Source organism: Anas platyrhynchos, chromosome 28 (genome assembly GCF_047663525.1).
Source record: "Anas platyrhynchos isolate ZD024472 breed Pekin duck chromosome 28, IASCAAS_PekinDuck_T2T, whole genome shotgun sequence".
Taxonomy (NCBI): Eukaryota; Metazoa; Chordata; class Aves; order Anseriformes; family Anatidae; genus Anas; species Anas platyrhynchos.
The window spans coordinates 9,153,203-9,169,798 of record NC_092614.1 but is presented as its reverse complement, the minus strand read 5'-3'; the positions used below and the strand labels follow the sequence as shown (position 1 = coordinate 9,169,798).

The 16,596-nt window shown below is 39.4% G+C and overlaps 1 protein-coding gene and 2 long non-coding RNA genes across 3 annotated transcripts; all 3 read left to right on the top strand.

The window, feature by feature from the left end:
• Positions 1-570: 570 nt before the first annotated feature.
• LOC139999688 (uncharacterized) lies at positions 571-4,350 on the top strand. Its single transcript, XR_011805180.1, has 4 exons — positions 571-881; positions 2,481-2,718; positions 3,465-3,665; positions 4,258-4,350. It is a non-coding gene; the product is annotated as an uncharacterized lncRNA (long non-coding RNA).
• Positions 4,351-5,637: 1,287 nt separating this feature from the next.
• On the top strand, positions 5,638-10,040 carry LOC139999635 (ubiquitin carboxyl-terminal hydrolase 42-like). Its single transcript, XM_072028666.1, has 7 exons — positions 5,638-5,744; positions 6,658-6,769; positions 7,146-7,286; positions 7,481-7,581; positions 8,045-8,186; positions 8,867-9,148; positions 9,948-10,040. The coding sequence occupies exons 2-7, from the start codon at positions 6,668-6,670 to the stop codon at positions 10,038-10,040; spliced, it is 861 nt and encodes a 286-aa protein (XP_071884767.1). The 5' UTR covers positions 5,638-5,744; positions 6,658-6,667.
• A 742-nt stretch (positions 10,041-10,782) lies between these two features.
• LOC139999689 (uncharacterized) lies at positions 10,783-14,445 on the top strand. The gene is made up of 4 exons (XR_011805181.1): positions 10,783-11,667; positions 12,221-12,531; positions 13,678-13,832; positions 14,261-14,445. It is a non-coding gene; the product is annotated as an uncharacterized lncRNA (long non-coding RNA).
• Positions 14,446-16,596: the final 2,151 nt, after the last annotated feature.

Here is a 16,596-nt window from a genome sequence, read left to right as displayed (position 1 = left end):
TCAAGGTTAAAGGTTAAGCTCAGTTATGTCAGGGCCCAAGTCCGTTTCGTGAAGGGGCTCTTGTACGAAAGCTTAAGCTGGGATTGACTCTCTGCTAAGCGGAGGCCAAACGTGTACCTACTGAGAAGCAGGTCCTAAGTGATAACGTTTTCTAAAGAGACTGCTAAACACATCTGAACAGTGCTGCTGCAAAACTCTGAATGGGGGGATAGCAACTGTCTTAACTGATCTGGAATCTTGAGTTTACTTTTCAGTGGACAAGAGGTGTGTCTCTCAAGGCAAACAAAGAGAGGAGTAACACCCGATACTCATGTCAACATAAATTTATGCTCAGAGCGTAGGTGTAGGAACAGCATCGGTATGTATATGGAACATCGGGAGAGGAAGCTCTGTCGGTATTTACAGTTTTTCTACTACCTTGTCAGAGAGACGTTATCTCCACATTAGAAATGGATGTATTTTGAAACGGTGGTGGTGGATCGGATTTCTTCTTTCTAGTGTTAATATTTGCTCTTGAATCGTACTTAATACCTGGTAACGCTTCAATCAGTTGTCAAAAATAAACTTAAAAATGTGTAAGGCTTATCTCGTTGGTCAGTATAAAGATCAAGGCTTTTTTCCTTTTTCCTTTTTCCTTTTTCCTTTTTCCTTTACCTTTTCCTTTCTTCCCCAGTATTGTTTTTCTTTTCTCCTTCTCACTACAGTCTTAATTTTGTTTCTTGTCCCTTAAGTGTGTTTTCAGTGTGTTGCTGAAACATTTTCTCTTTCAATCCGAAAAAAGGAGCTGTCACTGGTGAAGATCGGAGCTTATCTGAAAATCCCTGAGCCCAGGAGCTGTCACCTTAGTCTTCCAGTCGGACAAGGACGACTTCATTTCTCGTGTAAATGCATTTTTCAGGTTTGCGTATTGTTTTTTCAGGAACGGAAAGTGTGTATAGAATGGATTTAAAATCAATCTTAAATGTAAAATGTCAAGGGAAAAAAGTTCTAGTAACAACCTCTGCACATAATTTGCCAGCTGTGGGACTAGGAGTTTTCTTATTTACTGTGTTTTGTTTAACGTGTCTGAAGTTTAATGGATAGCAATCAAGGCGTGCTAGAAATCTGAAAGCACTTTATGCTTTGTTCTCTCAGTCATTTTGGTATAACAAACTAGCTTATGTTTTAAACGCTCCATTAGGTTAGTGGTTTCCCTATAGGTAACAAGTCCCTGTGTGCTACAGTAAGACAGTAACAAAACATGAAGTATAGAAGTTCATCCTGTCATGGATGCTTCTGCCTACGGACACACAATTATGCTTATTTAAAGCGGTATCACCTTGAAACCTAATCAGCATTTTAAAAAGGACTTTGTAGCAGTTATTGGCTTTTGTCCTGGAGGGCTGAGGTTTGTTTTGTTTTGTTTTACATTCAGCATTTCCATTTCTAGCTTACATTGCCCTGTTGTTTTGCATGAGGAAAACGTGCAACTTTACAAAGCAGAACGGAAAGAGCTGCTTTTTAGTCTAACGTTTCAGTTTTTTGTAGGAGTTTTAAATGTGGTAGGAGTAAAACACCAGAAGTACTGCTGCCAAAGTTATATTCAAACTCGTATTTCGTGGAGAAGCAGAAGAAGCCCAGGGAGAAATAAATTTGCAAACGTGCTCTTCATGCTCTCCTTTCCCAAGATTTCTCTGAGATATAGCCCATCCTCTGTGGGTTTTGAGGTATATGGTTCCCAGGAGTGAGAAGGAGGGCCAAACATCTCTCTTCTTGGATCTCAACATGCCAGGGCTTTAGTGTACTGCCACTTACGGCTCCGCTTTTTCACCTGGAAAAAGCGACCACATGATGTAGACTGAGGAGCCCTCACAAATTAACTTGCTATCACAAAGTGACGCCCAGAAAAGGTGTATTTAAAAGCTAGGCTCATTATAGAATAACAACAACCCCCTCATGATTGGTGCAGTAGACAGTGAGGTAGAGGGCGATCCCTGGAAAGACAGAAGAAAAGGAGCAGTGAGTTCTGGGTACCTTTGTGCACACGAAACAGAAAAACGCAGGCAGTGAAGTAATAGTGTTCCATTACTAACGCCAGCAATAGATAATTGCAACAATTATCTATTAGATCATAGGTAATAATTAACAGATAATTGTGCAACTCTGGAAATCAATAAATAACTGATTCCCCTCAGAGAATGTCTTCTACATTTTTATATTAAAAAGACTCCAGAGTTGTAATGGATTAAAATCCTACGGAAGTGAAAGAAATGGCATCAGCCACTAGTTCTGCAGAAGCTAAAAGTAATACCGATAGAGTTTAGATGGAAATTTTCACTTTGTGTGTTTAGTTTGGGGATTCTTTTTAAATCATTCATACCAGCGATTTAGTTCTTAAGGCTGTTTCTTTGAGATTAAGTGACAGGACTTCTGCTATTCTTTTCTTCTTGGAATGCTTCTTGATATTCTTACGTCAACCAGAACTTCTGTCTCTGTCGCAGATGTCAACAATGACCGTAGTTAAGAAGCCCAAATCTTCAAAGTCTAAAAAGCCCTCTTCAAGGCGGTCTGGCAAATCCAAGAAACCAAGTACTAAAATACTGATGTCACGCACCGCAAACTGGGGCCAGATACCGCCTGCAGAAGATTCAAGCCAAGTCTCTGTGGCCCAAGGACGTGGAGGTGCTATTTACTGTAGATCATCTGAAAAATCTAAGGCTTTTGCCCCAAGAGATCTAAGTAAGTGTGAGCTTTATCCTGACTCCATTTTCTTCAAAGCAAAAGTAGAAAATGCAGTTCTTACTTGTTGCACTGATAGAGAAGGGGACTAGTGTGAACAAAGACTTCAAAAGCGAATCCCCTAAGGCAACTGAAGTGACTGATGTTACAGAAATTAATTTTGATATATTTACAGTCAACAGAGAAATATGGGGAGCTTTTTGTAATGCACAGATTCATCCATGTCTTTTCCGTTTTGCAAAGAAAAGTGTTTGATTGTTGCTATTCACAGCTTCCATTTTTCACACGTTTTTTGAATGATAACATTGCTCAGGAAAAGATCTGGTATCTGTAGGGGTACCGTCATTCCTAGTTACTAGTTTTTACCTTTTTTCCGTATAATTTCAAGTCTAAGCTTGTGGTTTAAGTTATAATAAGGAAAAAAACAGTAGTTGAGTTAATCAGGTTAAAGATTATAGATGGAGAGGAACTTGGCATTAGGTACTACAAACAGAATGGCAGTTAGCCTTGCCTTAGAAAAATTAAAATGGTTGACGAAAGCTGTTTTTTTTTTTTTTTTTTTTCCCCAAAACATTGTGTTGACCAGCCAATTTGAATTTGGCGGTATTAAAGCTGTCTGCAATAATTTTCTTCTGGCTTGGATTGTAGCTAGCTCCTCTAGGTGCTCCTGCAGAATAGTATTTTTTTAAATACCTTCCTTAGAAACAAACAAACAAAATCTCTTTTTAAATTTAACTTTCTTGCAGTCGTTAATGATGGAATTGCTCCACCACAGAGCATTCTTTTTCCACCTGAGAAGATTTGTATGGATTGGCGAGAAACACAAAGTGTTGGAGTTGGCCTGTACAATCTTGGCAACACATGTTTTCTTAATGCTACTCTACAGTGTTTGACCTACACACCCCCACTTGCCAATTACATGCTTTCTCTCGAGCACGGCCAGTCATGTGAGTACTTTCTAAGAGTATTTCAAATCTGTTGGACAGCTCTGAAGGTGAAAGAACAGCAGTGATTCTGAGACAAGCTTATTTGCCTGATTTTACCTGTAGAAGCTGGCTTTGAGCACTGTATTAGCAGTGGGCTCCGAATAGCATACGGAGTGCAATTAATGCACTGTTTGTTTAATGAATTAATTTATTTATTTATTTATTTATTTATTTATTAAAGGATCATTTATTGCTTCGTGGGAATAATGAAGTGCATTGGACAGTAATGCATTTAGTAGTAATTTTAGAGAGTAATACATTTTTCAGCCTGTGGAGTTCACATTCCTGTCAGCCTTTACAAATGTGACTTTGCAGTAGTCTTTTAGATTTCTCATCACAAAATGCATTTGAATACAGGCTTAGTGGATATTTTTATTCTGTAAAGTTGTGTGAAATGAAATGTTACAAGACTGTTGGGACATTGGCATCTTGGGAGAATAGAATGTAGCAAAGAGAGTGGATATCGTATCTATAGTTTAAATTTTACTTAGATGTTTGTTTGTAGTTATGGATATTTTGCTGGACTGGGATGCTTTCTTCTTTCACTCTTCAGGTCGTGAACAAGATTTTTGCATGATGTGCACAATGGAGACTCACATTAACCAGGCCCTGCGTTGCACTGTTGATGCCATCGAGCCTACGCATGTCATCAGTAATCTCAGTCGTAAGTGGCTTCAGATGTGTTTCTTTTCGATAGCTTGTAATCTTCAAATACTTATTTGATGTGTATAAGTGGTTTTAACACTAGAAAGAAGAGAGATTTTAGAAATACAAGAATGATTTCATTTTTAAATGAGGTGAATACTATCATCTTCTTCTTTAGGAATAGGACAACATTTCCGTTTTGGCAGTCAAGAAGACGCACACGAGTTCTTGCGCTATACTGTTGATGCTATGCAGGAAGCGTGCTTGAATGGAAGCACCGAGTAAGCATAAACAAGTTCACTTTCATACATTCTCTAGCACCTTCTAGTCCTTTATTTACTATCAAAAATGATCTCTAGCACCTTTTAGTGCCTTATTTACTATCAGCAACGAAAGTCTACATCATCCTTAGTTTTCATAAAACTCTTTGAAGAGTTAACTCTGCGCCTTAAATCTTCTGAGGTCTGATTATAATTTATTTCCAGATTGGACAGATCTTCTCAAGCTACCACCATCATTCATCAAATATTTGGAGGATTTCTAAGATCGAGAGGTACTTTAAAAAATATTCCTGTCCTTAGAACTGATCTGTGTCTTTTGTCGGTAGTAAAGCAGTCTGTAGTTTGTCTAAAGTAGTATCTGGCAACAACTTGAATTTGGACAGTTAGTCTCCTTCACATAAGGTTAAGCATTTATATTTTGCTTCCAGTGAAGTGCTTGAATTGCAAAGCAGTTTCAGATACGTATGAGGCATTTCTTGATATCACTTTGGATATAAAGGTAAGATGTTTTCTAAATATAATTCATGATGTTTAAGTACATGCCTAACTTTCTAAATTAAACTTGTTTACCTTAAAAAACCAAACCACATATAATGTTAAAACGTAAGAGCTTGGTGGTGCTAAGGAAGTGGATTGGACTTTGTCCTTCTGTGGAACCCATGTAAATAGTCTCCACATTTGCATTGGGTTTAAGGGGAAAGAATTCTCTTTCTGCAAAAATTATAATGCTGTCATACTTCTCTGTTGTTCTACCCCAATGTACATCTAATTGTTAGACTGATGAATTTGTCCCCAGTATTGATGACAAAGCACACTATAGATGCTGTCTAGGCTACTGGAAAAGTATTTGTTCCGAAGTCAAATGACTTCCAGGTGAGGTCAATGCTGAGCATGCTCTTTCTGCCTCCTTCTTCACAGTGCTCATAGTAGATCGCTGGAGTATGTTAGTAAGATTCTCTTACAAACTACTAGTACGTCTCTGGAATTTTGAATTTACGGTGACTTTACGCTCTTCTTTCTCGCTCCTCTAGGCGGTTTCATCTGTTACCAGAGCTCTGGAACTCTTTGTGAAACCTGAAGAGCTGGGTGGAGAGAATTGCTATAAATGTAGCGAGTAAGATTTTGACGAATTAGGTCTTAATCCTAGATGTCAGTTTTATATGTTGCATGACTCTGTTGGACTACCTCTAAACTTTGGATCTACTTACGAGTTTTGTGGAAGTTTATAAAACACTTGGATTTTTGTTTCTTTGGAGGGGGGAAGTCTTGTTCAGAGGCATTCCCTATGGGTTTGCAATTCTCTGGCTCGTATTTTGCCATCAGAATTCAAAAAGAGATACTTTTGTTCTATTTATTAGCTCTCGACAGTACTTTTCTTGATGTAAACTGCCCAGTTTCCGTTGTTCTCTGGGCTAGTGGCTAATTTTCACTGCTTACACTGTAGGTCCTACCTTGGAGCGGGCAATGTATCAAACTGAACTATTGTGTTTCAAAGGATGGCAGACAGTTTCAGTGTCTTTCCAGACAAGCTCAGTACATGAAGACTTCCTACTGTTAAATGTCTCCCTCCTGTAGAATGACCATGTGCTTCTGTTGTATTTTTGATGTTGATAGACGACCTATGTTGGAGATTATTTGCAATTTCTAGTCCTGGGGACCAAGGCTCTCTCGTTCCACTTTCATTATTTGTATTTCCCTTGAAAGCTGAAAGAATGTATCCAGGATTGGAGTTCAAATAGCCACTTTTGTAGACCAAGAAATGGTACCTTGCCATCCAACCTGGTAATACCCTTTCATGAGAGATTCCTGTTCCTGCTATGCCCGGGGTTTTGGGAGAATTTACCTTCTTCACTGTATTAACAAACCTGACACGCAGTGCATGGGTTTATGAAAAGAAAAAAGACCAACCTATTATGCAAGTAAATGTCATTCAAATAGCATAGGCATGCGTGAGACATTAAAACGAGTTTGTTTTGGGGGCGAAAAAAGAAGATGCCTTCAAACACTTATCTCTGCTTGTTTTTAAGGTGTAATAAGATGGTTCCTGCATCCAAGAGATTTACCATACACCGTTCTTCCAAGGTTCTCACAATATCACTGAAAAGATTTGCAGATTTCACAGGTGGAAAGATCAACAAGGTATATTTACCACTGTAATGCAACTATATCATTGTGTAATGGGACATCCCCCAAAGCTGAAAGTTGTTTATATTTTCAGACAGTAATTGTAGACTAACGACTATGGCTTATTCTTTCTCTTAATATCAATAAAGTTCCCGCTTGACAAGAAGCATATGCTTTCCTCTGAGAAGGCTGATTCATCAGGAAACAGTTCTCTGCAACTTCTAGTCTTAAACATTGTTTATGGGAAGACTTATTTGTAGTGAATCAAGAAATATCTTCTAGAAATATATTCTAGAAATAAATTCTAGTCTGTGTTTTTTGGAAGTGTTTTTCTCTGGCTAGTCCACGAAGTACTCTGGGATAATTTTCTATCTTCTTGGTCTCTCTTTAGGAGGTGAAATATCCGGAGTATTTGGACCTGAGAGCCTACATGTCACAGTCAATGGGAGAACCACTGCTCTATGCCTTATACGCGGTGCTGGTACATCACGGTGTCAGCTGTCACTCAGGACACTATATATGCTATGTAAAGGTAGAAGTCAACAGCATTTCTAACAGGGTAAAGGTTGTGCTGGCAAACCAGTGAAAGCGTGACTAGCAGCTACTGTTTCTAGGGAAAAAGATTTCATTATATTTTTATTTGACACGTGTGTATTTTGTTCCTATCCGTGATTTCATTTGGAACACGTGCAATTCACCTAAAGAAATGGTTGTCTTTATTTGCAGGCTGGTAATGGACTTTGGTATCAGATGAATGATGCTAAAGTAGTCCGTACTGACATTAAGAGAGTTCTTGGTCAGCAAGCTTACATACTTTTTTATATCAGGTAATAACAAATCTTAACATGTGTTCAGAAGAGATTTACTTTCCTGTTATTGATATTTTTCTGTTTTGCAAGTGTTTTTCTTGCTATCCCAGGGAAAGATTATTATTTGTCTAATTCAGTTCTGTCTAACCTGAAATTCTCTGTGTCATTTATTATCTTTTGTTGCTTGGCCTGAAACTGCAGCACTTGTGTAAATTGCTATCTATGTGTTACCTGTAGCTGGCTAATTTAGAGAAGGAGAAAAATGAAGGTCATCTGTCATGTAAGAATGAATTATTGTTCTGAAAGTGATAGTCTTAGTAGGAAGACTGTTCTCTCCTTTTCAGTTTGTAGTCTTGGCGAAGCCTTCTGTAGAGAAGGCTTCCATATCGTATGAACTGTTCCTCTAAAATTATAGGATGGGATTTAATCCAAGAGTAGGCTGAAAGAAAAACTAAACTACGATCACTGCTCTTTTCTGAAGGCGCTATGATTTGACACTTGGAGAACGTGCGTTTTACTTGCCAGCACCATCTTATCCCTGTTCATTCCCTCCTGGTCAGCAGGGGGCTAATAGTAAGCAGGCTGGATTTATGGGACCACGACTTCTTCCTCATATGATTAAGGTAATTCAGGGAAGTGGGAGGGCAGGTAACGGCACCAAACTGCTAGTGGGTTTGGGGTTTGGTGTGGGGTTTTTTGTTTGGTTTTCAGCATCTTAGTTTTGTTTTCCTTCCCATGCTGCAGCTTTCTTCACAGCCTTCATGCTACAGCCAGAGTCATTCAAACAGTGGTTACTGCTAAATTGTGCAGCCATGCGACTCCATTACTTAATACCTCCAAGACAGCTTTCTAAAGCACAGAGAGCTACGCTCTTTGACAATTTAAGCAGAGTGTACTAATCCTCGAATCATTTAAAAGAGGACTTGTTTTTCCTATCGTCGTCACTTTAGCTAAGACAGGGAAAACTAATTGTCTTATTCCTGAGCACCAGAACAATTACTTCAGGCTTTTCAGGGTATGTTTAAAGGGGAAAATAAATATATTTGGGAATAGCAGCAGGTAATGTTAAGTTGTTTGGCTGGTTTTCAAAGATGATGTTAATTTGATTCCAATCGGCTGTAAACCAAAAGCAGGAATTGAATACGCTTATTGGACTTGCATTTATCTTTAAAGGGCAGTGTGTTTTTCTTTGTAGGTGTTAAGACCATTTGTAGAAATACTCAGTAGGAGAGTTTTGTGTTTCAAAATGTTAAATGCAGTGTTTGCGTTAATCCATCTTGCCATTTCTTCTTTTTAAATACAGAATTCAAGCCGTTTAAATGGAAATGGATCCATAAAAGAGGACGCAAAGACCACTGGTGTCACCCTAAAAAGGCCATCTTCAGCACCACCGATGGCCTGTGTTCAAAACCAGACAATTACCAGGCCTTCAATTACTGATCCGTCAAGAAAACAGAAGATCACCACCAGTATTCACAATAAATTGCCTGCTCGTCGGACTGTGTCACAGCCTGACTGTCTTAGCAGTGCTGCGGAGGACGAAGATCTCTACCAGGCTGTTCCTTCATCCACAATTACAAATTCGGTAATGCAAATGAAGCAAATGCAAACAAGCAAAAAAGTTTCTGATGAGATTTTTGTGGAGCCAACAGTGAATGAAAATCCTAAACTCAGCTCTGATAACACAGTCCCTTACGGTGCAGAATCTTCAGGAAAATCTGAGGAGGAGTCAAAGGGCTTATTTAAAAGGAATTGCAATGCAATGTCCTCTAATGGAATTTTGGTTGGAAAGGTAGTCCGTACATTGCAGCATTCTGGTTCTTCCTGTCAGAATGCTGACGAAGGAAGATCCCAGCATGAGCTGCCAAAAACCGATTCACTAAATGGTGCTATTAGGTTAGTTAATGAATCGAAAGAAAACGGACTGAAACTTGATGATTCCACTTGCCGAGTTGAACCTGTTAAACCTTCTGAGATGTTCTTTTCTAAAACAAATGGATTGCTTGAAACATAGATTTGCTCCATCGAGAATTTCTCACCTATGATGTATTCGGGAGTGTTTATTGTGTTCCTAATTCAGGTGAAATACTGAGAAAACACAGCACAAATGTGATTGTAAGACTTTGTGGTATTATCCTATTAGAATTTGCAGACCTGAGCTTACATTAGAACTTGTCAACTTAAGCTCAGCTGAGATAAAAATTCCTAAGTTTCATAAAGTAGATTTTGGGAGGTGAGTTGGGGTTATCTTTGAAGTGTAGATAATGCATACAACTCAAAACGGTCTTGCTTACCATTTAATGGAGAAATTCTGACAAGACTAGTCCTCAGTACTACTACAAATAGTATTTTTTTGTCTGCTGACTTGTGCGTTTTGATTGCAGATGCCTGGAGCTATGCCTTCAGTCAATCGAGAAATCATCACAGAGTCCCTCACAGCCAGCCAGCTGAACAGCTTGTCAGAGGAAACGAGGTAAAATGAGCACAGTCTGATTAAGACAAGACCTTATGGAAGTTCGTTACGGTTTTATCTGTCTACTAATAGTATTTAATGGAAGGATTTAAATTAGTACAATTCCATGCTGTATATCCAGCGTTACGAACAGAACTAATGATCAGCACTGAGCATATCACTCTGATGCAGGTTGGTGCCTCAAGGAGAACTTGTGTTCCTTCATAGAATGTTTTTCCATTTTTCTCCACTGTCTGGAGAAACACTGGCTGTTCCCCGCTCGCCCCTATGCCTTTTTTCTCAGAGCAGCAGGTGGAAGGAGACGGATGCATTTGCTTTTTTAGTGCAATGGCTTCAGAAGCAAGAGGGGAGAAAGCACTTTCTCAGGGAGCTGAAGAAGGTGTCCTAATCACAGGAGAGGTTTCTAAATGGCATATCTCTGCAAGTGTTCCTGTAGTCTGGAGGTTTTTGTTTGTTTGTTTGCCTTTGGAAGGTTTTACTGTTAATCTTCACGTCCTTCAGCAGAAGTGAGAAATGTGATTTTATTTTGTGCAGTGTCGCGGACCCTCCGAAATCTACTGGGAAGGATGAATACCTCGCACAGTACCAATGTGATGACGGTGGAGACAAGGAGAAACCAAGAAGATCAAAAGAACGTGACCTCATTTCAAAAGAAAACGTTTTGTACGGCAAAGAGACTTCTGAGCCTGGTGAGAAATTGCGGCAAACTTCCTCTCTCAAGTGTGACACTGAATGTAGCTCTAAAAAGCTTTCCTCCTCAGCTATTGCAGAGAGATGCCAAGGTAGAAAGGACAAGACTAAAAACACTGAGAAAGAGCATTACCAAAGCAAGAGGGAACATGCTCCTAGTGAAGAGAAGGAGAGTCAAAAAGCAGGTCCTTCCAGCAAGAGGAGGTGTTCTCAGAGCGTGGAAGTTGTTGAGCAAAAGCGTCACAAGCAGGAGCACTGGGAGGGAAGCAGGTGCAGATCTTTCCCTGGTGAAAGAAACAGCCCTGAGAATGGCAGAAGAGCAGTCAAATATTCAAAGTACAGATCTGGCAGCGGAGGAAGATCAGAACAAGGTAGCAATAGATATTACCGATCCAAAGGGGAAAGAAGTTGGAGCAGAGAAAGATACTATCGAGATGAAGCATGGAGGTGGGAAAGATGTAGCTATTACAATGATTACTATTCACCTCATGCGACAGGAGACAGTAGAGAGAGAAAGTTCTCTCACGGCGATGCAGCCTTTGACAAATGGACTGCAACTTACTACGGCAGGTCACATAAGCATTATCATTACAAAAGTGGATGGCCTCACGGTTCCCTCTTGAGAGATGAAGATGGACGTCGCTTTAGCACACCCCGAGCAGACTTGCATCGTTGCTCGGTATCTCAGCAACATTCTGGAAGACATTCTCGTGAAAGACATGCGCTTCCACCTGTGTCAGCTCATTTGGAGAACTGTCGCCAGAAAAATGAAACAGAAGGAAACAGAAAAAGAAAATCTACCCGTGCAGAAGGTAGTGAAAGTGAAATAGAAAGACAGAAAGATAGAAAAGGAGCTTTTAGGTGGTGAAAAAAATGCAAAAATATCACAAGTTCTAGAAGAAAAAGAAGTCTAAGGATAAACATGGAGAGAAGGATTCCAAGTAAGCAAGGATTCCAGCATACTCCGCATTTTTTATCCTAATTCTTTTCTGGGTGCTTCTCATGTATTCCTTCTTTTTTTTTTTCTCCTTTTTTTTTTCTTCTCTTTTTTTCTTCTTCTTTTTTTTTTTTTTTTTTTTTTTTTTTCTGGTAGTTTCTAAGTTACTTAGATAGCATCAGCTGGCTGGGGATCATGTTGTTAGGTTGATCAGTGAAGATAGGAAAGCTATTGCTGAATTGTTTCAGAGCACTAGCTTTGGACCACATAGTTGGAAACACATCCGTACACCATTCTGGATTAGGTTAAAAGTTTTTTTCTGCTTGCACGTATTCCAGAGCTAGCCATTGTTAATGATCTGTGTACAAACCAGGACCTATGGTCCTCCAATCTGAGGGCTTAAGTTTGCTACATCTAAAGTAAGTTGCGTGTGCACAAAGCACCACAAAATAGCTGACATGCTGCAAATCATCACCTGTGGTAAAATAAATAAAGTTTCATATAGGCAACAAGTGCCACATCTTTTTTTCTCTTTTAAACTTGCATGTTTCTTTCAGACTTCACGATTTGTGTTTCTGTGTGCTCCACTTTGACAATGCCAATCCCAAGCGTAAAACAAGAAGAAAAAGGAGAAGAAAAAGAAGAAAAAAGAGAAACAGCAGGAAAGTGAAAGGCTCCTTGGAACACTTAGATCCTCGTTTCCAGAAGATAACGCGGGAGAAGAAGGAAGAATCCCATCCTCCAGATGGCTCTTCATGTGAGCAATGCAGAAGTGAGAGCAGTAAACAACCTTACAAGGAAGGGAAGCCTTCCAGTGCAGGCGAAAGCAAGAAATACACCTCCGTCTCATCCAACGAGTGTATTAAAGGTAAGCGGCCGCAGTGTGTTTGAGGAATTCCTTTTCTATTAATGTAGAGATTATTTCCAACAGTCTTGAAGTGCTTGGTGACTTAACAGTCTGCTGGATATTAAAAAAAAAAGCTGATGGACTTTTTCTTTCCGTTTTTAAATGACCACTAGGAAAGAATGCCTGAAATAAAGAGGTGAAAGGCAAATAGTTTTCATTTGGTGTGATGATTAAGTGGCAAACAAGAGGAAGAGTTGCAAGATCCCTTCTTAAATTCAGTCCAGCCAAGTAGGAAAAGTAAACGTGGACAGCTGTATCTTGGCAAAGAAGATAGTAGGGAGCAAGGAGGTTTAGCAGTCAAGATGGAAGGTGATGCCATGAGGCTTACAGGCTAGTAATGTTCTAGTGAAATCCAGCCTTCCTAAAGAAACCTGCCTGACTACTTCACGTGAATAACAGACTCTGTTCAGCTATTTCCTAACATAGAAACGGTGCTGACTGCTTCTTCAGAGTAACATAAGTTAGTGATGCTACTGAAATAGTTGTGGTTCAGACATAGATCTGATTTCTCCTAAGCACGCTGAATTCACAGCTGTTGATCCTCCAGCAGAGGCTTTGCAATTGAACACCTGGAGAATAGGTAAATTTCCCGCTGTTGTTCTCCTCTCCTCTTGTTTTGTTTTGTTTTGTTTTCCTAGTAGAATAGGCTTAAGACTCTGAAGAAACAGGCTGCTTTTTTTCATTTCCAACACTGGCTGTTCCTCCTGAGCCCCGCCTTCTATTTTTGCAGTCACAGGATACGTGAATGTAAATTCTTGGGAGAGAGGTAGAAAACTCTGTTTCAACTGGTGTTTTTTTCGGCTATGTGGGGAGACCAAATAGGGTGGTTTTGAATCTTCTGGCTCTTATTCAGAGCAGCAGCATGTGGAGGGAGACAGATGCGTGTGCTTTTTTAGTGCAATGGCTTCAGAAGCAAGAGGGGAAAAAACACTTTCTCTGGGAGCTGGAGAAGGTGTCCTTATCGCAGGAGAGGTTTCTAAATGGCATATCTTTGCGAGTGTTCCTGTAGTCTGGAGGTTTTTGTTTGTTTGTTTGCCTTTGGAAGGTTTTACTGTTAATCTTCACGTCCTTCAGCAGAAGTGAGAAATGTGATTTTATTTTGTGCAGTGTCGCGGACCCTCCGAAATCTACTGGGAAGGATGAATACCTCGCACAGTACCAATGTGATGACGGTGGAGACAAGGAGAAACCAAGAAGATCAAAAGAACTTGACCTTATTTCTAATGAAAATGTTTTGTACGGCAAAGAGACTTCTGAGCCTGGTGAGAAATTGCGGCAAACTTCCTCTCTCAAGTGTGACACTGAATGTAGCTCTAAAAAGCTTTCCTCCTCAGCTATTGCAGAGAGATGCCAAGGTAGAAAGGACAAGACTAAAAACACTGAGAAAGAGCATTACCAAAGCACGAGGGAACATCACGGAACATTTTCCGTGATTTTCTTCCTGAGCAGAAGTGTGCAGTACTCCTTTTCCATTAATGTAGAGATTATTTCAAACAGTCTTGAAGTGCTTGATGACTTACCAGTCTGCAGATGTATTATCAAACCAAAAAAAAAAACCCGACTTGGTAGACTATTTTTTTCCCACTTTTGAATGACTACTAGGAAGAAGGTTGTTCCGGCATCAAGAAAGTCATGTGGAATGTAACAAAATTTACTGAACCAGTAAATAAAAACTATATTTTTCTATTAGTTCCATTGTTTCAACTCTTCTGACGCTTATGGATGGCACAGATAACAGAGGGGAGATCGTGGTAATCGGAGCTACCAACAGACTGGATTCTATAGATCCTGCTTTACGAAGACCAGGACGCTTTGGCAGAGAGTTCCTCTTCAACTTGCCAAATAAAGAGGTGAGAACTTAAATTCAACGTTAGTTCTACCATGGCAAAGTCCAACTTTATAGGAAAAAAAAATAATTGACAACTTGAACAAAAGAGTGATATGTGGAGACACTGCGTTGTTCCATGGAGGGCAAATCTGGTACTGGATATATATGGTCAGGATGATACCACCAAGTAGTTAGTTCTATAATCAAACCTTTCATTCCCAAAGTTGTACCTGTTTGCTTAATTATTTAGTCCACTTGGGCGTTTTCATCATGAAGTTGTGTTTGTGGTCTCAATCCTTCACTTCTGAATGAATAGGGGACGTGTTTGCATTTGATTGTGCCCCGGATCGGTGGTAGTAGTTTGAGTCATAATTATTTTCTTCTTTATAGTAATTGTAGCAATTTGAAGCATTGTGCCAGAAGTGCTTTCTGTGCATTTACAGCCTGAAAAGCAAATGTGATGAAGTAATGAGACTGTCACAATGAAAGCTTGCTAAGTTTTAGAGAAGATTTTTGGACAACAAAGAAATGTTTCTGGATAAATTTTTCATTACAGTATTTTCCTCTGGGTCATTAGGTCCCGTAGTTTGGAAACTTGTTATTGAAGCTATAAATGCCTTTTCTTTCATTGTAGGTTCCTAGAAAAAGTTCAGTATAACAAATAAGAAATATTCAATTTCCTGGTTGAAAATGCAGAGTGTATATTAAATAACTGTAAAATACTTGAAAGTTGAGCAAGTAAGAAAAGCGTATTAATAGATGAGGGGTTTTGAGGAAGGACTGGGTTTTTTTTGTTTGTTTGTTTGTTTGTTTGCTTTTTGGTTTGTTTGTTTCTTGTTGGTATTTTTAAGGAAAACTTGGGGCAAGCTAAAACGCAATGATTTTGCTTCCAGGCTAGAAAAGAAATTTTCAAGATTCATACTCGTGACTGGACCCCTAAGCCACCGGACATGTTGCTTGATGAACTAGCTGAGAAATGCATTGGTAAGACTGAAACCAAAATGGATTCTTGCTTGTGAGCAAGTTGTAAAGAACCTTAGCTTGTACCAGGCAGTACCCAAGCTCTTGTGCCTTGCTGCACAACTAGTCAACGAGGCAGCTGGCACGCCTTCATAGCAATCAGAGTTAGATGCTTTCATCTATTTACTCTTTGTTGTCGTTCTTTTTGTTGTCTGAGAACGTTAAATGGTTCTGGGGCATCTTCCTCAAGAGTATAGTTTTTGATGAGGAGTCTGCTTCAGCTGCATAAGCGCAGGATATCAGGCAGTGAGCAACATGAAACTTCCCTGCAGAGCGGTAGCACTTTGAATTCCCTGTTAACCTGTTTGGTTTTGGCATTACAAATTCTTTAAATGTTGCATGTTGTAAACCTGGGCCTTGACTGATGTAATGTTTGATTTTTGTTTGTTAGGATACTGTGGTGCAGATATCAAATCTTTATGTACTGAAGCTGCGCTGTGCTCTCTACGTCGATGCTATCCTCAGATTTATGCAAGTAGGGAGAGGTTGCTACTATTAAAATAAAAGCAAAAAAAAAGCATTATATAAAAAAAAAAAAAAAGCATTATATTATGCAAGTAGGGAGAGGTTGCTTCTATTAAAATAAAAGCAAAGGACTTTTTCATGGCTCTGAAGAAGGTTGTTCCGGCATCAAACAGGATCGTGGCTTCACCCAGACAAGCACTATCACCCATTTTCAAGCCACTTTTTAAAAGATCAGGAGCGAATATTTTACAAGTTGTGCAGAAGATCTTCCCGCATGCACAGCTCGCACTAAAGGAGGACCGACAGCAAGGTATAACCACAGCATCCACTTCTTTATAATTCTGCTAAAGCAAAAACTTGTGGTTTGTGCAATCAACTTAAACCTTTCAGACATAATGATGGTAGAATTTTATTATTTGCATGTGCATGTCTTTCTTTTGGGCATGTCTGGAAGATAACGCATAGGTTTTATTCTGGATTCGAAACTGAAATGCCAAATGGAAGCCCTGAATGACTCAATACACAGTAAAGGACGATGCGTTCTCTACTGAAGCATCCTGCTTCTGACGGCAGCTAAGATAATTAGCATTTGTAGAGGTTGACTTGAGGTTTGAAGTATAAGGCACCTATTTTTCTTTAAAAAATCAAAACTCAGATATTTGAAGGGGAAGCATTTCTAGGTCAATGTTTCTAATTCCTTTCTGAAGAATGTC

Coding starts and splice junctions, on each gene's coding strand:
- LOC139999635 (XM_072028666.1), top strand. CDS start 6,668: ATGGTTCCTGCATCCAAGAGATTTACCATACACCGTTCTTCCAAGGTT. Junction 8,187..8,866: donor TTCTTCCTCATATGATTAAG/GTAATTCAGGGA, acceptor TTTTAAATACAG/AATTCAAGCCGTTTAAATGG. Junction 9,149..9,947: donor CATCCACAATTACAAATTCG/GTAATGCAAATG, acceptor TTTTGATTGCAG/ATGCCTGGAGCTATGCCTTC.